The sequence below is a fragment of the Seriola dumerili genome, unplaced genomic scaffold (assembly GCF_002260705.1).
Source record: "Seriola dumerili isolate Sdu_G_001 unplaced genomic scaffold, Sdu_1.0 BDQW01000134.1, whole genome shotgun sequence".
Taxonomy (NCBI): domain Eukaryota; kingdom Metazoa; phylum Chordata; class Actinopteri; order Carangiformes; family Carangidae; genus Seriola; species Seriola dumerili.
Window position 1 is genome coordinate 2,329,671 of NW_019174389.1, and position 20,787 is coordinate 2,350,457.

Consider the following 20,787-nt stretch of genomic DNA (forward strand, 5'->3'; position numbering starts at 1 on the left):
TTGACAGTTGCCTTAGACAATAATTTATAGAGTGATCATCTTAATTGTAAAAAAAAAAAAAAGACAAAATGTTCATTAAATGTGCCAGTTATAAATTGTACTTCATTAATGTCTATTTAAATGATGACTAAATGGATCATATTTTAGAAATGCTTTTGTAAAAGACAATATCATAATTAATCTCACAAATCACTTCTGCTTTAACATTTTTTAAACTGTTCTGTCTTAAATTTAAGGTTGTCAGTACCCCGGAGTCCTTATTGCAGAAGCCTGGGCCCTTTACTGCATGTCATTCCCCCTCTCTCTCTCTCTCTCTCTCCCTCTCTCTCTCTCTCTCTCTCTCTCTCTCCCCCCTGACTGTCACTGTCACTCTTTCTCTCTCCCCTGACTGTCACTGTCACTCTCTACTTATTTCATAATAATTATTATAATTTGGGCGCCCTAGTAGCTCACCTGGTACATTAAGGCAGAAGACAAAGAAATTGTGAGGTTGATTATGATAAAGACTGAACAAACAAAAGTCAAATTTGAATGCCTTTAAAAACAATATATTTGTGTTCATCATTAAAGGACAGCATATTGAACCTAAAATGTTAATTAAATAAATAATTGATCATTTCTATTGAATATATTCTTTTTTGTAATCAATGATTGATTAAAATGAATCATTTAAAAAAAAAAAGCATTTTGATGAAGTGAAATTATTCGGCCACACTCCACACTCCGTACTACGCTGATGAATATATTAGTAATGGTTACATTTTGACATTACCAATGAAAATGACTGTGTGGGACTGTATGTGCTGGTGTGCTCCAGCCACATGATATATTTTCAGTGTATATGAGCCAATGTCATACATGCAATATCCTGTACGCAACATCAGTGGCTGACTTTAATGGTGGGCGAGGAGAGTAGCCTCGAAGGTGTTGTGACGTTTGAGCTGGAGTGATGGTGCTGCAGATTAAGGTGCTTAGGTCACATTTCCCACCCTGAATGTAAATGTTTTTACTATTTGGTCCCCCACCCTTTTATTGTTGTGTTTTATCTGTCGTTTTGCATCTAAAACCACCTTCGTAGGAATCAGAGAGAGACCAGGAGAGGCTCACGGCACGCCCCCCCTACAGACGTGTATGAGCTGCAGCAGATGGCGGAGGCAGGGGAAGTGACACAAAGAGTTCTGATTAAAGATAATGCTCCCCGTTAGTCAAACTGTCAGGGCGGGCTCACTCTAAATAAGCCCGGGCTTTTGCTGATACGGAGACATGGCAAGTGATTACTTATTTTCCTAATGATGGAAGTGTTCTACTGCAAATTGACGCTGATTATATTTACCGAGAGCTTTTGAGAGGTTGTTTTTCATAGGATGTGCTGCTGATTTCGCAGATCATTGCCCCCGTGAAGTGAGTGAATGAGGACTCTGGGTACCAAATGCAGCATCCCTTTTCATCATCATCACACCTGTAGAATGGAGCTCTCCATCACAGTCACATGATGGCATTGCATGTGGACTCTATTCATATTCTGCTCTGCAGTACGTGCACTAAAAGGGTTTCAAGGCTGGCGTCTTGTTTGAAAGGAGAATGTGAACTTGGCAGTTCCACACATGAGGGAAACATCAGGAGTTAAGTGTTCCTACCCTTCAGAGGACCGTGTCTGTCTTGGCGCTCCGTGGCTAACCTCCCACCTTTTTTATTAACACACAAGAATTTATGGGCCTGTTTGGGTCTTATCTGCATGTGTTATGTCTTGCAGCTGCCGGCCTTTCAAGGTCATTGTTTTGACTATTGGGAAACCTGAGCAGTTTGATTTAAATTGCGACGCTGCTCTAATGCATCCGTTGGACTTAAACATAGTTTTAAACTATCAGCAACTCTGTTTTACATCTTTTCGTGTTTACGTCTCTGGGTACGCGGTTGGGACGGAGCCGTGTCCGACCCAGGAGCATCTGGATCTCCTCACCACTTGAGACAGATAATGGGCTGGAGCTGCTGAAAATGCAAAAAAAAAAAAAAAATGGGTCCCACATTGTTGGCACACTGTTGGACTCCTGTTTTGTTTGTGACCTGAATTTATTGGAAACGCTCCAGAAACGTGCATTATAAACTTAGTCTGGGAGAGCTGTCTGCTTAACATCTCGCTCAGAGCCGAGATGTGGAGCTCTGTGTAAACTGTAGGATGTTCAAGGAACTTCCTCACGCTCTCTCACGTCCATTTGCGGTTTATTCAAGCTTACTGTTACATAAACCGGCGTCACATAGGTAAATACAGATACATGACACCCCATACAGCTACACGACGGAAAAGAAGACAAACATATTTTCACTGTCGAGCATGAGGGGTTAAGCATCTTCATTTTCTTCATGTTCTGTTCATGATTTTTCAGGGAGAATATTACCACTTCAAAATATGACAGCTAAAATATTAAAATACAAATCTGAAAGGTGTTTTTTTTTTTTTGTGTGTGTGCAGGCGATATTCCTCAATTGTAACTGGACTGCATTCCCTCAGTTGCTAAAACTCCCATCTGTTCCTGGAATGTGGGCTGACGTGTGACCCGCTATTGATTAGGACTAGATAATCAGGCTTCTGTCGTCATTGTCCGTCCAGCTTTGTCCCTTCTCAGCACATTAACCAGAATCAGTGTTTAGTCATTCACTCATACAATCGTGGCCATTATATTAACAGTCCCACCTTGTTAATTCATGCATCGCAAAGTGGTCCTCACTGATGTTCTTTTGTTGAGAGGAGTTTTCCGGAAAGATGAAATTCAAGCCTCATTCAGCCACAAGAAAGGGACAAGACGTGAAATCACCGATGTGCTGAATATTCCTCTTTTGTTCTTCACTATAACTTTGAGAAGCTAGGAAACAGCACCCACATAGAATAGATGTGGGATGACTGCTTTATTTTAGTCCTTATTCAGAGCCAGTGAGCATTCAGGGTGAGTGAAATGAAAGTATGTGTCATGCTAACATATGAGCAGTTGTTTCGTCTTCTGGAATCGCTCATAAAACAAGCAGCTTCACAAGACCTTTGCCTACAAAATAAAATAAATGATTAAAATATTTCAATTTTACATAGAGCTTCCAGATGTGTGAAAGTTCACATTGAACTCGGGCTGCGGGGAGGCCTTAATGGCTGAAATTTGATACTAAAGAAATGCCCGACCACTTCTCCTACCTCTTAATTCTCTGCATGCTCAGTCCCGTCGCTCAGAACACTGATGGGATCACTCTCAACTCACCTTTTACTGTAATTAAGCAGTAATGGCCGAGCGCCAGTGCAATTTTCATGCCGTCTCATCACAGTGTCGGTGTGTGTGAGAGCACGAGCGCGGATGTGCCGTCGCTCAGATTAAACCGGAGACATGCTGCCTGAGGCGTCCAGTTCGACTGCAGCCAAGCTTTTAGAGTCGCGAGAGGTAAATTGCTCTGCCACAACACACGACCTTTACAAAAGCTGCTCATAGATGAGAAAATGTACACAATCGAGGTGGTCACACGGCTGGCCCGCTGTCCCACAGTGCTGGTGTTTGTGCAGCTGTGTAGTGTAGTGTAGTGTAGTGTGTGTGTGTGTGTGTGTGTGTCCTGCAGCAGCAGGTAAAGCAGAGAAGACAACAACCTGCTGTCTCCTCTTCCCCTGCTCTAATAGGAGGAGAGGTAAACAAGACTATTCTAACCTTTTAACTTGGATAACATACGTGTTTAGTTTGGATGTTTGCTCATGCACATTTAAAAACATGTTGACTGATGCTTATCAGCAAGTTTGTTGACACAGCCTTCTACTGCACACACACACATACACACACACACACTATGTATTGCTCTATTGCTTTAAAAGGCACACCTTGGATAATTGTTTAGGCCGCAACCATCTCAGAGTTCATTAGTCGGTTCGTGGGAGAGCACAGCGATGAGTTGGGTTCAAAGACGTGAGACAGGGCTTGTTTTTACATTGTTGTGTTAGACTCGTGCAAATACAGTAAGTGATTGGTGTGACTTATCAGCTGTAGCTGTGTATCTTCTAAAATGTGGTTTAAAGCCGTGGAGGACTATCAGCACATACCAGACGGTTGTATCCCTCTTATTTCTGTGAACCGAGACCTTTTGTATTAAATTGTTTGTTTTCCCACAGTATCATTGTTTTGCCGACTGCCAGAAATAGAGCAAAGCATGCGTACTTATCAACATGCAAAGAAACAAAAGGAATTGGCAAGACAAACTAGTTTTGATCCCATTTTTAGAAGCAAACTTGCTCAAAAGATTGTTATTTGCAGATTGTTATTAGATGTTTTCCTTCCCAGTCATCAAAAATAGATGTGGTCGTGTTATCCTTTGTAGCCCACTGTACTCTCTCTGCATCTGTAGCTGGCTGCCGTCAGCAAAGGACAAATGTGATGGAACAAGGTAAGATCGAGCTTTTATGGGATGATTGAACAAGACTGAAGGGATATACGATGTGCGTTCATAGCTACGGGTGGCTGCCCTGGATCTTGGAGAGCTTCAAGTGGTGGCAGGCGATTCCTTTTTGTTGTTTGTACAGCCTAGAGTTGAGACCTTCACTTGAGTTGAGAAGTGAAATCTTAGGAAGTCTTCTTCACTGTCTTCTCCAGCGGCTGCATAGTTTTGTGCTTTGTGCGGTTATGTTGCTCTTTTTTCTGCTTAGATTTGACCTTTATTTGACTTTGATCTTGTCTGTGGAAAGAAGGCACATTGACTACAGAACATGATGAACAAATGCCAGTACATCAGGGTAACATTGCGTCCCGTGCGGTTTGCAGTATTTTCCCCCCACAATAACGTAACTCTTTGATATCATGTTATTTGAGGGGTGTGACTAGCGTCCTGGCTCACAACCCTCTCAGTGGTCCAGTGGACTGTCCAGTCCAGTTGTTAACAAGGGCAGTGTGTCTAGGCTGAGCCCCCCCCCCCCCCCCTTTTTTTTTTTTTTTTTTTTTTTTTTTTTTTGAGCAGTGATGTAGCTTAAACCAAAGCCATGAGGGGGAGGGGAAAGTTGGAGAGCTGGGAGAGTTCAGCCTAGTTTTACAGCCTCAGCCCTCACTTCCCAGCGCCTGGACAGTGATCGATGGGCTTAGACATGCTCTGTAGGACAGGCGGTGGGTGGGTTAGTTCATTTTGTTGTGTCCTCCTCCCCCATGATTTACTTTGCCGGGGAAGTTTGCTCAAATTTGAAAGAGTGCATGAGAGCGAGAGAGGGGGAAAAGCCGCACTGCTGAACTGAACGCACTTTCCTTCACTTTCCATGCGAGATTTCAGTGAGGAGGTTGTCAGAAAGTGTGACGGAGGGAAACCAAGCTGTAAATGATTTTGTTCTTGAATTAGGCAGCAACTGCTTTTCCTGTGGAAATACTCATTCTATTTTTAGCACAATAAGGCCTCCTAAATGAGTTGTCTTTCCTCCGTGGTTGAGAGCTGTTGCTGTCCTGGGTTAATATGCTGGCCGCAGCTGAAGGATGCCAGGAATAACCCAGCTGGGTCACACTGACCTCTTGAAACTGGGCAGTGCTCCAAGTCTCAATTAACTGATGCTCTCTCTTTCCAGAAAAGGCAATAATATTTAAATGGGGTTTGTAAGAGTTATAGCAATTCTCTCTGAATGGTGTAATGGCACTAAACCAAAGAGCTTTGTGGACATGGAAAAAGAAAAAAAAAAAGTATGATGTGTTATGTGTCTGTTTCTATGGAGTAGTGTGATGACTGTGTTTTTATGAAATAAGGAAGTTCACAGTCCACTTGAATCCTGTAGATGGAAACTTGAGTAACTCTAGTTTTCCCACACCCTTTACCAGCGTAATCTGCATTAGTGAACATTCATAACAACCTCCAAAACTGAGAAATGACCTCATACATAGTTTTCACACGCCTGCAGAACTCATCATAGTGCAGATTAAACCTATTATTTTTCTTGCCTTTTTTTTTTTTTTCTGCCTCCTGAGACTGGACTTAGTGGTAAGATGCACACAGGAGCGAGGCTCCACTATCAACACCATTAAGGCCACACTGCCTCTAGCTTTTATCAGTGTATCAGTCTGACAGAGAATGAAATGAAAAAGTCTTATACCCCAACACCTCAACAACACCTCAGCTACACGCAGAAGATAAGATCAAAATCTGCACTTCCTGGAAAAACGAAAACATGTCGCTGCCTCTTCGTAGCTGTGTTGGCTTCTCAGAGGAAAATACAAACAGAACTGATAACATGTCAAATGATACTTCACCATTTTACGTAAGGAACAATAGATTCAGTCTCAAAATCTAGTGAATGAATCATTGTTACATTCAACATATGTATCATATTACCTTCTTCAAAATAATATGGTTGGTAAGATATTTAAAGAAATAGTGTTCTGTAAATTATAATGCAAAACGCCAAAACTGTTCTGTTACTTGAATATTTTAGCTTTTTGTGTTTTTTGTACAGTTAGTTTGACCTAACAAGACATTTTGACGATGTCAAGTTGCTATTTTAATCACTAGTTGCAGAACCATGTTAATGAATTAATTTTTTTAGCAATCAATCATTAACTAATAGTTCGCCAATAGTTTTCAACCTGTTCCCAGGTCCAAGTTTTTTCATTTGACACATCTGAGGATTTACCACAGCGTATGATGGCAGAGGCAGGTTGCCTCACCTCAAATAAAAACAGTCTCCACTAATGTATGAAGAAATGATTACATTTTTCTGGAAAGGTCCTGCAGGGCTGTACATCTCCAGATTCAGGAAAACCTGTATTCTTAGATTTAAACACGATTAAAGTATAAGGGATTTGTCTCGGGAGATTCCCTGTAGTTAACATTAGCAGTGAAAACCAGCATGGCTAAAATGACTAAAAGAAGAGTGGCATCCTGCAGCACCACACACTCTGATTGATTTAATTGATGCAGAAACACCACTGAGCAGAATGCATATTAGAGATTTGTGTAATGTCAGAAAAGCTCTGGAGAGGCCTTTTTTCACAGCAGACATTTTGACTCGTCATAGTAGGAAAAGCGCAGGTGCAACATTAAAGAGGACTGTGTGATGACAATGTGTCAGATAGCCTGAATGCACAATGCACATAATGCTGAAACCAAAATGGTTCAGCAACCATTAATTTAACCTTTAATAGCGCATAGGAAAATTCGGCATGCATATATCCAGACGACATTAGGAGTACCTCTCTGACAAAAACAGAATACATCTCTGAGAAGCACATATGAATCTGTAAAGGTTGGGGAGCGGGGGGGGGGGGTTAGCCTCGCAGTGTCTGTGTTAGTGGAGAGAGAGGGGGGCCTGCAGGATCCTGTGTGTCAGCAGCCTGCATGTGAGAGACATTGCCTGGCGGAAGTGCATCACTGGCAGATGTCCAAAAGCCCCCCCCCCTTTACTCCCCCTTTCCCTTCCTGGTCTATCTTCCTCTTTTGTCTCTGAGCACAGAGAACACAGAGTCCCTTTAAGACAGCCACTGGGAAAACGTATGGAGCTGTTGCAATCAAGGCCACTGTTCTTCCTTTGTTCTTTTCCAGTTGACAAATACAACAGAGGTGCTATTGGTGTGAAATCAACATGTTACTCTGTATGTTTCCCCGTCTTGCATCATAACTGCGTGCATTGTTGGAGCATATTCTTCTGCGGCCTTTCATGCAGCTATGACAAGGGATGTTTATTTACACTCTCAGAGGAAACTCCAGCTCCAGTGACACACTCAGATGCAGATGTAGGAACACTTTGGTTGGACCAAACCTGTGTCACTCACCAGTTCTGGGAGTGGGAGGAGCTTGGAGTCTTGTAATGAAGTTGATACAGAGGAGCTTTGCTTCTCTCTGCGCTCATGGAGGGATATCAGCACAGGAAATGTGTGTGGAGGGAGTAAACACCTGCTGTCACCCCCCCCCCACAAACTTCAACACGCACAGAAACCACACACAACCGCATGTGTACTAAAGCGCACTAACCTGCTCAAGTTTGCAGACTTTAGTTTCTTTGAGGTATGTTGGATCAACAGTTAACACCACAACTGAGGTCTAGCTGCTGAATGTGTTGCCACGGCAACATTCTGCATTGCTCACAGTAAGAAATCAGACTGAATTGTTGATTATTTAAAATGTAAGCATAAGTAGAAATGTATTTTAAATTTCAAACTTCAAACACAAGGTTAGAATTCTCTATCAACACACTCATGATTTGGGTGTACTGGCTCTCAGGGTGAGGACTTTCTTTTGGTGTACTGTGGTCATCTTCTTACCTCTCCATCTCATTTCCCAGGCATGGAAGAAACGCTGGTTTATACTTCGCAGCGGCCGCATGAGTGGAGACCCTGATGTTCTTGAGTACTACAAGAACGACCACTCCAAGAAACCCATCCGGGTCATCGACCTGCACTGCTGTGAGCAGGTGGACGCTGGCCTGACCTTTAAGAGGAAGGAGTTCCAGGACAGTTTTGTGTTTGACATCAAGACCTCTGACCGCACCTTTTATCTTGTAGCTGAGACCGAGGAAGAGATGAACAAGTGGGTCCGCTCAATCTGCCAGCTGTGTGGATTCAACCAGTCAGATGACAACCACGGTAGGAAACCTTGACCTGTTCTCGCTGCTCTATCACACTCACTGTCACTGTTTCTGTTTATCTCTCCCCCATCTCCGTTTCTACATTTACCCACGCAAGTAGTTTTGTAATTTGTTAATCGGGCCAAAGTGTCAATAGATAAATGGCAAAAACTCATAAAAACATATCAAATGAGCTGAGGTGACCTAATAGGAATTCTTTTGTTTTTATCCATCTTTTCTTACAATTTAGCCAAGAAATCTGCATTTGCCCTGCTCTTACTATTATCTTAAATTAAAAATTTCAAGCGGTTAATTGGCACATGAGAAGAGAATCACGCTTCCAGTATTAAGAAGTACAGAAATTATTAGTCAATAAACAGAAAATTATATTGTTATTATTATTAATATTATATTAAATTGTGATAATCTATTTATTATTCAAAGTATTTAATCAGGCAAAAATTGGCAAACACTCGCTGCCCTTGCTTTTGATGTTGTGCTTTTCTCTGTTTTATATTATTGTAAGTTGAATACCTATCGGCGAATCAGAGAAATCGTTTAACAGAGAAAACAAGCAATTTGAAGATATCGCCTTTTTGCTTTCAGAATGAGTGATGCACATTTTGCCCTATTTTTCTGACATTTTACGGTCTAAACAAACAATGAAATATGTACAGTATATACATACATACATGCTGCATCTTTACTGAATTAATACAAATGTGTTTTGATCTTCGAGGCTGTGCATGCTGTACAAAACAAAACACAGTAACACTTGCCTTTTATTTGTCTCCCACTGTTATTTAGAACAGCTTGCATCTTAGTTTTCATGAAAATTCAGCGGCAGAGGTCTCGCCACATGATCTCACTGGAGATCGTGTTTTTTTCCGTCTTTGTTATTTGAGAGAGTGGAATAGGAACATCCCTGCCAAATAAATGGGCACAGTGTCTGAGAGTGCTATTGATTTTTCTCTTCGTTTGTTTTGTTAAAGAAGGGTCTCATCTCTGCCTCTGCCTTGTATTCACGGTGATGGAGATTCTTATTCTGGATTTTGGCCATTTTATGAGTTAGTAGCAAATACAGAGGCTCAGTTTTGTGTTTTTGCCACAGCTTCTGTTCTAGAGCTTTTGTGGATGAGACTGGCTTGTTTCCCTCTGGGGCTACCAGAGATAAAAAAAATAAATAAATAAATAAATCCACTAGTGGCACCATAAGACAAGTCGAATCGAAGTGCCAGATCAGACAAGACATGCTAATCAGAGCGTTTTTATGCAGTAATATTCATGTGTAAAACCTGTTTTGTGTGGAGTAGAAAAGAGCTGTCTTTTCACCTTCTCAACTCAGAAATTTCCCTGAGTCACCGAAACTATGATCTGTTTCGGTTACAAAAAAAAAAAAGCTGCTACTACAAAATGAGGACTCAAAATGAAAGACACCTCTTAACTCTTCTCCTTCAAAGCAGTGAGTAAGGTCTTTTTATAGTGTGTGTTACTTTAGGTCATGATATATGAGGGTTGAGTAGTTGCATCAACGTCTCTCTCTGCCATAAATGAGAAATTGACCACATATATTCAGTAAAGTGTATGTTCCACCAAAGTTTGTGGAAAAAGATCCTCTCATATTCTTACTCCGGCCCATCCAGATTGCACTCATGCTGTTGTTTTTCCCGCCATCTGGCAGCTGGTGGACGTTAATCTTTGTGCACATGGTTGATCATCTGTAACATGCAATATGTCCAGGTGTGGAATCAGAAAAAAAAAAAAAAAAACAGCTGTGGAGAGTGTAATAATGTTCACATCATGAGGGGATCCCCCTGGTCCCAAGTTCAGTAATTAGCGAGGTCCTGTCAGGAATCTCAAACTGTATCAACTGCAGTAGCCAGCAGGGTGTGGCTGGGAGAGTGCACTGGAGGAGTCAGAGGGTTTATGTCATGACAGCTGCATTAGTGATTGTGCTCCCTTTAGTGTAAACATCATCACATCAGTTTCTCATCTGCTTTCAGTGAAATGTTAAGTCAGTGGTTCTGAGAAATTTTATCAGGAACTGTGAAAACAGGGAAGGGGGGGGGGGGGGGGGGTGTTAGTAAATGAAGGTTACGAATTGTTAGCATCCCTCTCTGTGCTGGCATATTCTCAGAAAAACCACTTGCTGCTTCTTTCATGTAAAATCATGGTTCCCGGCGTTATTTGTGCCAGAGGGCTGTAATTTTCAGAGAAACACTGACTGATAGTGATTATCATTATAAACCAAAACTAACTCCTCCTTCAAGTGTTTCAATGCTCTGGACAGGCGTGAAAGCGTTTTTTGGGAAAATTTCTATTGAACTCATACTACTTAAAAAAAATAGACGATATAAAGCTCCCCTGATCTTTCATCACTCAATATTCTCAAGCGCTTAAGTAGTAGTCTCAAATTTTCCATGTGTGAATGTTTGAATTGTGAACTAAACATCAAGGAGAAACAATTGTAGATGTCATTCTTTCATATATCTGTTGCCCAAGGGAAAAGCTGCTCAATTTACCACTGATTCCCTATTACATCATTATCGACGTTTTATAGTGTGCAGAAAGGCAGAGAAATTTATTGAGAGAAGGAGCCATAGATCTCGAGGTGGTTAATAAGACCATTCAGAGCTGACCCTCTGCTGCTCTGCAATGATAGACCCACCAGCTGAGTGTGTCTGTTCACTCGTGGACTTCAGTGCTACAAAGATGTGCTTCTTCCTCTACTCTCTCTCTCTCTCTCTCTCTCTCTCTCTCTCTCTCTCTCTCTTCTCCTCTCTCTCTGTCTATCTTTAACTGCCACACCCACACACACACACTCACAAACAAACACACATCTCAAGATCAGTCTACACAACACGTTACCCTCCTTGTAAAAAAAACAACTTTTGATGAGAGGCTTTTCCATGGAATAAGCTGTTGACTTAAATGCAGATCTCATCTTCCTCTGAATAAGTCCTGCCTGCTCCCTTGTGTAGTATCAAGTTGTTGTCAGTGTGCCGGTGGAAATAAATACTCACCTCCTCGAAACTGTTTTCATCAACACTGGCCCTAGTGTAGATCTAGCTAGTGATTTTAACACAACTGGAAAACTACCCAGACTGCTTATCTGAAGCTACCTGTTTTACGATACTGCAAAATAGCTGTCGTCAAGTCTGTTTTTTATTTATGCAACTCCAAAGGGTTTTACACTCTCTACCACATATGGTAGCCTCTATCTAGACCCTCAGCCGTAATAAGTATTATACTACAAAGTACAGCTAATCAGGTACCAACAGAAGTAATCTATCAGTCATTGTAGTTAAGGAAAGATGCAGGTAGTTTGTCCTGGATATTAAAATGATCAAATAATCAAGTAACCGACTAAGCGCTACTCCTCAGCACTAGTTGTGAGTGGTGCTGTCCAAAAAGGAATCTCTCAAAGCAGTGTTTATTTTTGAGGAAAAAAAAAGAAAGCTTCCTGGTTACTGCAATCACGTGGCAACAAATTCCATTTTCAACAACACAGTCTGGCCATGTGGAAATTCTTAGCACATTTGAAAAGGGCTGTTGCCCAATCATGCTGGCAGAAAGCACCTGTCAATGATAAGGTGTATAAATGCTGAAGCCAGACAGGAGGCGTGAACCATACTCAAGACACATCAGCCTGGTGGTCTGAGATTCATGCAGCACTCTGCAGCCATACAGTTACATAGGCTACTGTGCACCGTGTCATATTTATTGTTCATATATAGCTGCAGTGGCAATGGGAAGTCTGAAATTATTATGAGCGTCATTAACTTGGCTTAGCTGCACAATAGAAAAAGGAGTGCCGAAGTGTTTGTTTCTCTGAGAGGGTTTTGTTGAGATATTTAGCAGCATCACGTATGTCAGCATCTTGATCTCAGGTTACCTTATGTTAGTCAGATCTGGCCTCTGCTGACAGTGGTGAGCTGCCTGTGGGAACTGTGAGGAAAGTTGGCCAAGGGCAGCACATGACAGTTCACTGTTACACAACTCCCGAAAGCAACTCTCACTCTTTCTCTCTCATTCTGTCTTTCACCATGTCTCAATTTGTTTCTGTTTCACGTTCTCACACACGTACACCCTCACGCATGCATTTTGTTGCCAGTTCTTAGATCAACGTGTGTGATATTTGTACAAATCTTTTTTGTATTCATCATTCTGTGTCCTAAAATGCTGCTTTAATATTTAACTTTGGATATTTCATTTTAAATTGTTTTATTTCTCAGATGTTTGATAATGCTTTTGTGGTTATGCAGATACTTCGTTTTATGTGCTTACGTTTGAAGTATTTCCAAAGAAATTGGTTTTATACCAATCCTTTTATTAAAATTAAGGAATAAAAAAAACAGACCACTGGTGTAATAATTTTGGATATATATGCATTTAAAATATATGCATACATACATATGTGCTATATAAATACAAACACATCAGCTCTCCTTTGGCTTCTTACTCTCCCTGCACATGCATGTCTGCCTTTTCCCCTCCCAAAGTGCCCTTTGTCTGCATTGATTTTTGTTGAAATAATGAGGCTCCATGGCACTGGAAGGTCAGGTTTCTGCTGCCACAGAGCTGTCTGAGGATGGTTTGCTGTTCCTACCACTGCTGTGCATCCCATTATACCACTGGCAGCATCTGAAGGATTGCTGGAAACCAGAGACTTGTGCACTGTGCACACACCCATCATCAAAATCATCAAAGGAGAGGGCTGAGATTTCCGTCTGTAAAAATAAGTTAACCCCGACAGAATGTAGATGTTTGAGGAAGTGCAAAGTGTTCAGTGATGCACTTTTTGTTGCACTTTTTGTTTTAAAAAAAAAAAAAAAAAAAAAAAAAAAATCTCTTTAACTCCTTATGCGAGTGCAGCTGTGGTTGTCACTCACCTAAATTTGGAACCAATGCTGACAACCAAAAGCAAGACGTTTCAAGAGCAGCGGGGATTAGTATAGCACATCTGATTGCCTTACACATGTATGCACTGGCTTACATGTTTTTCTAGTTCTCACAATCTGCTGGTGGGTGATAGCGCTGTTGTTATCAGATACTGATGGCTGGGTGTGTGGCGTGTGTCTGCACCCAGGGAGACCCACCCCCGAGCACAATCTAATGAATGGAACATCATCTCGTCAATCATGGGCTTTGTTCTGCTCTCTCCCGGCTGTTTGAACTCAGAGACGAGGATAATCACAACGAAGGGATGAGGTTTTTACTTGTCAGCAGTCTTCTTTTCTTTTTTTTCTTTTTTTTCTTTTTTGCCTTTTTGTTCCATCTTTTGCTGGACAGCTTCCACTCTGTTTTGTTTCCCTCCTCTTCATTCTCTCTGTTTCCCTGCCTGTCCCTTTGGAAAAAAAAAGTCTTTTTCAATTTAACTGTTGCACTTAAGATGGTGAGGAATGGAAAAAAGAATAACTGCTAAGTCAGCATTTCCAGTAGCAGCTTCAGTAGTTTTTCTCACAGAGGCATTGAAAAGAGATTACATTTATTCAAACAAAATCTGTCTCAGGGGGTTCATATTAAAGCCAGTTGTGAAGCCAGATTGATGACTTGTTGACTACAGCTGCAGACCTCAGCGTGGCTTAAAAATGTGTCTTCGTGAACGTAACCAGCTCCATGATGATCGCGGCCTCGCCATCTCACTGCAGTGGCCAGTTTACAACATAATAAAAACGTTTCTGTTGAGGAAAAATGAAAAAATACACCTGAAAAAATTTGCCCCTGCTTACAAAAGAGAGGGAAAGATTTTTACTCAGTGTCAGTCTAGACTTACCGACAATGATTAAAGAGGAACCTGCTTGAAAGATAGTAAAGCTGTGGTCAGTGTTTGTTTTTCTCTTCAGCAGTGGCTGTGCCTAAGAGATGTCAGTTAAAAAGTGACTGGTACTGGCAACACATAAACCTTCCTTGACAAGACAAGAATTTCACTGAATGCAACAAACCAAAAACATTCAGGCAGTTGCGCAATGTTATGAAATCAACCTTTTTTTTTTTTTTTTTTTTTACAAAAAATCCATGTTTTTTGTAAGTAAAAGCATGCTGTAAAATCAAAGTGTCTTCTAATGAAACTCGAAATTGCAGTTCAGTCTGTGTTTTTAGTTATTTTTATGCTACATACACGTTTCCTAGTACAAGAATAACTGTTTTTCTACATTTTCTTTTCCCTCAGTCCTTGTTCATCCTCGACTCTCTGGTCTCCGCTATCTATCTGGGTAATAATCCTTGTGGATTTGGGTTTATAAATTCTGGTTGTATGTGTAGTAATTTTTCATTTTACATTGGCGTCAGCCCAATTCTTCAAATGATAGGTTTAGTAACGGCCTGTGGGAAAGCTAATCGCTCTAAATGGAGGCTTTCATCCAACCTGCAGTTACATGGGAACTGCAAATGGACTATTTTGGAGTGGAACTTTTCCTTTGACCAAATGTTTATATGCCACTCAGCTGCTGTCTGTAGATGCTTATACCTGTCTTCATTTTGTAATCAGCAATTTGGAGTGTGATCTGCTGTCTGTCATGCAGCTATAGGCCCCCCCTCTTCTGTCACGCTATAATACATTCACTGTAACTGGTAGCGTAGCGTTAGCACAGATAAAAGTTTAACTTCAGAGTTGCCTCCTTTCGTACAGGAGCGCACAGAAAATCCATGTAATAGTTAAGATGCAAAGACTTTAACATGGGCAGCTGTTTATGGATCTATAGCATGGCTGCATCTCTACAGTGCATCCTTGAAAAGCTTGACAGAATATTACAGAAAATTACAATATCAGTGGTTTAAGATTTCTTACTCCAATCTGCCAAAAAGGCTTCATTAGTACTTAATATCACTGGAATCACTGGATCTGTGTTGTAAATTATTTACCAGCAGACATTTGATGGACAGTGTACAACACAAAGTCATAATAACTTAACTTTCTCCATTTTTGTTCAGTTTGTTTCCAATTTTTGATTCAGCCCAACATTTACATAGACCTATCAAACTAAAATGCAAAATGACCACAATGGAGATTTCTTCTTCCCAAAATGATAGCCTGGGTCTGATCAAAGTTTTCCTGTAGGCCAACTGAACTGTGGCTTAGCCAGCACTGTTAACAGATGACCAGGCTGCATATAAATGCAATCACAGGAATAGATCCAGCCTAGAATCAAATGTATTCACCCTTAAGAAACACACTTAAGCTTATTGGAATTATTGTGAGGAGTATCCCGAGGGAATTACTACACTGTGTATTGTAGAGCAAACACAAGTATCACATTCTCCATTCATCGTGAGTTCTGCGTTTCCAGAACAAGATTTTTTCCCATCCTGTAATGCACCTTATTGTCAGAGCAAATTATCCTTTTATTTTTGGCTTGGTTGGCTGCAGGCAGCTTCACAGCCATTTCCAGGTGAGTCTTGCATTTTTCCCATGACAGAATGAAAAAAAAAAAACACTCAACCTACGCCACAAATTGTCTCAACTTTTCATCTCCATCTCTTGCCCTCCCCACTGTTTCACAGCTACAGTATTTATCCACCCATCACCTTGCGCACATGAGGTCAGAACGTTGAAAATGAGCTGCTGTTTTAGATTTGGCCGAACTCTGTAATTCACTGGCCCTGACGAGCCCTGAGCCTTTTGGGTGATTGATCAGTTCAGTGTTTTGAGGCAAATTGATGTCGCAATGTGGTCGATGGGTGGTGCTCACATGATGCAGTAGAGCGAGCAGGCACAGGAGAATAATGTGATCAGGGAATGCTCCTGTGCGTCTGCTCTGCTTAATACTCTTCTGAGCTGTTTCCAGGGGAGGATGAAACAGCCATGTCACTTTGTTCACTTCAGACTAACCAGGAGAGCGAGGATGCCATTTTCCCTCTCCCTGTGAAGTGCCATGCTCCTTCAGAGCTAACGGCTCTCCTCAGTGCCCACCTAACCCATCTCTGCTTCATCTAGCATCTCTTTTATCCGGTTATGTCAGTCTCATTGAAAGCTCCCAACCCCCTCTAACCACACATGCAAATGGACTCCACTATGTGGCCTCCTGGGACACGGTGTTGCTTTAAAGAGCCACTGGTCCAGCAGATCCAGCCAGGAAAACATATAATTTATGCATATACTTGGAATCAGCGCTGACACACACAGGTAGATGCCTTTTTCAAGGGCACTTTGACAGGACTCGTTGCTGTGCATAGGTTGCCGGGATCAAACCTATGCGCGACCTTTGTGTCACAAGATGACCTCATCCACCATCAGGCCACGCTGCAGACCCTTGACATATCTGAAGTTAATTTGCAGAAATGATCGCCGCCGTCTCAGCCCAGAGGGTTCGTAAGAGTACAATCTCTTAAGGAAATTGCATTTTTCTAGCTCTCAAATTGGAGGCAGGTCGACAGCGTGCACCTTAGATGATTATCTTTTATGTATTTAAGGAATGATTGCAATCCTGATGAAAAGCATGCAATTGCTGTATTGAGCAAATTCAGATGCCTCCTCTTCCTTCATGCTTCCATCACACCACCCTCTCAATTCAATAGGTCAGCGGTATTTTCTATTTTTATATCTCATTTCAGATTAGATTATCATATGTCCTCGTCTAATTCTGGCCAGACTGAGAGGAAATGAGCACCCTACAAAGACGTTCTTGTGCTTAGTGATCCAGCAGGGTTCTAATTTTGGCCCCCTGAGACCAGCAGCCAGCCTCTATTAGATTATGGTCACAGAGCAGATGAGACAGTAGGTGATGTATTATAGAGTATAATTGGAAGATTGCTCATGAACTTAGGAGGTCTTTGACCCAGAATAGCCATATGTCGCTCACTGACCAAAAGGGTCTTTTAATGCATTGCTGGTCTGATGTTTGTTTCCAGCTGAGGAATGTCGTGGGAAGAACTCTTTGTCTCTTTCAAGTGCCTTTTTTGATGTCAAGATTTCGGCCTGGTTGTAGAAAAAGCTGTTTCTGGTAATGACATCAAGCTTGTAACTCAAACAAACTATAATCTGCCTTTATTTTATTTGTGCCAGTCCCTCTCAGTTTTATTAGTTTTTCTTTGTAAGATGTAGTATAATAAATCACTTCTCACTTTGGTTAGTAAACATTTTACCACCTTACATTGAGTGTCACAGTACATTAGCCAGTGGAGGGAATATTACTGGAGGCACCTAGGGGGAAAGTTGCCGTGTTTTTATTTTCTGCTCTTTTCTTTGTTTCTGTGTTGTGGTTCTACTGACTTGATGGAATTGCTTCCCAGCGGTAACATACATCATCAGACCCATTAGTGTCAGTGATGAGCCATGTAGGCTACTCCATCAGCAGACCGGACCAGTCGTCTTTCATCTCGTTCTGATTCTGACATGTCATGTGTGGCAGTTAATCAAAAATTATTTAGGGCACACAGAAAAAAAAGAAAAAACATTCTCTAGTGAACACACAGACACACACAATGCAAATTAACAAGATTATATTTTTCTTTAGAATTTTTGAAGTCATCAGGCCTGCTAGTGTTTTTCCATGCAGCTCTCCACTCAGGCAGGGCAGAGGAACTGACTTTCTACAATAAATCAATATATCCACCCATGTTAGTGGGCCTAGTACTCACCGCACTGGATGAAAGCTTTTACAAAGCTTTTTGTGGAGAAAGGAGATGATGCCTAAACAGCCTATAGAGAGCGGGATCACTCAGAACAATGGTGTAATTGAGGATCATTGGGGGGGGAGTCCCTGCCTGTGTGGCTGTGGGCCTGGGCATCTCACTGATGTCCACTGGCCTGGAGACCCCACAGCAGAGGCCTTTCTCCCCCAGGCATGGATGTGACCTCATTTAGCTAACAGGGCTCCAGAATATCCCCCGCCCTCCAACCACTCCACATGCATACACAAATGCTCACACACCACGCCTGTGTGTGTTTTTTTGTTTTCCTCAGTGGCTGTGGTCCCTCTGTATGGTCAGCTCACATCATGACTCACACAACATTGTCCTCCTCTTAAAAGACTGTTTGACCCATGGCATGCTTTGTGAAGGTCTGATGAAGAAGGAGGAAGAAGTGGGATAAGGGAAATTCATGTTCATCAGCTAGTAAAAAGTGAAAAGTGGGAGGTTATTTTTCAGATATGATTTAAATTAGAGCTGAAGTAGCTGATTGGCAGAAAATTACCAATTTTGATTATCAATTAAGTATTTAGGTCTCATTTATCCAGCGGAAATTCCAAACATTCACTGGCATCAGCCTCTAAAATGAGAACATTTGCTGTTTTCCTCAGTGTTATGTCCTTGTAAGTATCTTTGGGTCTGTTTGTCACTGTTTTCTATGTATCACCTTAATCTCTTTGTATTGAGCATTTTTCACATGTTTTGACATTATGTAGCTTAAACAGAGAAATAATTGATAGATTAACTGATAAAAGAATAATCATTTGGGGCTGCATTGAATCTATAACATGCTCATGTAAAACCTTGCACTTACTGTACAGTGAAAGAGAGGGATTAGATTCAGCAGAAGATGAGTTTTTTTCCTCTCTCCCATCAGCTAGTGTTGCACACAGCACCATGGGTCGATGGATCAGTGGGCCGCCCACTCTCTACTCCTACAGCTCAGTATGCGCCTCCTCATTTTGGCCTCCTGCCCAGTCTATTTGCAGTATCCCCATCTTAGATTTTCTTTTTCTTCTGTAGTCTTTCAATGCAGATATTAGGGATGTCACACAGAAACAATAAGACTGTAAGACCATGTTGTTCTCACAGTCCCACTGTGCAAAACACTGGTCAGCTCAATAAAATCAAAGGAAAGCACAGTGACCCTGGTCAGAAAGGATAAGTTGGATCATGTGCTTTTGAACCACTCACTCCCTGCAGCCCAAAAAAGCAGAAGGATAATGTTTTCTCTCCTCCCTGGAGACAGATCCCTCTTCTCTATTGATTAGAGAGCAGACTGAAAGCTCCTGAATACAAAACTCCATGCAAGGCAAGGTCATGCAAAGGCTTAAACCCCTCAAATGAATTACACACTGCCTTTTGACTTCAAGGATTGTGACAACAAATGGAAAATGTTTAAGGATGATTACTTGACTGATTGTTACTTTCTGCAGCATAAGATTGTACAGCATGTCCAGTCTGCAGAGAACTGCTTTTACATTCTCAGGACAAGCTGGGTTTTGTAAAAAAAAAAAAAAAAAAAAAAAAAACTTTTGTGGGTTAAACAATCAATAACTCCAATTTCTCCTGTCTGCAGATGGAAGGTTACACCATATGCCCCGTTCTGGTGGCGCAGATGTCACCAGCTCCATGGCCCCTCTGACTGGAGAACGCAAGTCCTCTGCCCCCATCCACTCCAGCCAGCCAGTGCTCTTCACCTTTGATGTGCCTGTGCGCCATACACACCACAGTTCCTTGTCCAACAGTGCGCCCCAGGACTACCTCCTCCTCCACCAGTGCATGAGCAGGAAGACAGAGAGTGCACGGTAAAGGTCACGACCCTCGGGCGTCCTGTGTCAGTTTCCTGTTATCCGTTAATGCAGGTCAACATACAGGTTTATGGCGCTTCCTCAGCTTAGAAGCCCCTAAGGGTTAGAACTACTGTTACAGGGGGAAAATGATCTAATTGCTGTGTGTGTGTGTGTGAGTGTGTGTGCGTGTGTGTAAATTTCTCTGTGTGTGGCAGAACCCTGATAAAATCCATAAACAAGCAAGACTTGTTTATTTACTAAAACTGAATTGTATTTAAAATAAAAAAAGTACTGTAGGGATGAGTGTGGATGAGTGATATTTATTCAAAGATAAGATGGTCACATGGTTAATACAGTGTATTAAATAGGTATTTCATCAAATTTAATGTTAAAATGCTGTAAATCCAATTTTACCATAAAGCAGACTAGCATCATCAAACACCAATCAGTCATTTAAAACACTAAAACCCCAAGTCAGAAGGCGTGGATCCTTGTTGAGTAACTGTATGTACATGTACATGGACATGCACGCCTATCTTGGCTATATGCTGAGCGGGGGGAACAAAGGGACCAAGTGTTTATATTAAATGCACCCCTGAGTTTTCCATTAGCATTCACCTCACCTCCTGTTGCCATAATGCCCACTCCCAAGAATCAAAAGGCTGCTTTAATAATGATGCCATTCAGTAGATAGCCGGCACAGTAGATGATCAATGAGGTTGAGGCTGCAATTCATCACTCCTATGGGTTTTGACTCACCCAGGATAGAATTGCCCTCTCAGCCACACAATTTGCACATAAATCTGCTGTGTTGGA

The 20,787-nt window shown here is 41.6% G+C and overlaps 1 protein-coding gene across 2 annotated transcripts in view; it reads left to right on the forward strand.

Annotated features, from left to right (window-relative positions):
• Positions 1 to 20,787, forward strand: part of gab2 (GRB2 associated binding protein 2) — a 36,630-nt gene that overhangs the window by 8,897 nt on the left and 6,946 nt on the right. For both annotated transcript variants that reach the window (XM_022748909.1, XM_022748910.1), the window contains exons 2-3: positions 8,267 to 8,567; positions 19,758 to 19,986. In XM_022748909.1, coding sequence (XP_022604630.1) covers positions 8,267 to 8,567; positions 19,758 to 19,986 — 530 coding nt within the window. The remainder of the gene's footprint in view (positions 1 to 8,266; positions 8,568 to 19,757; positions 19,987 to 20,787) is intronic.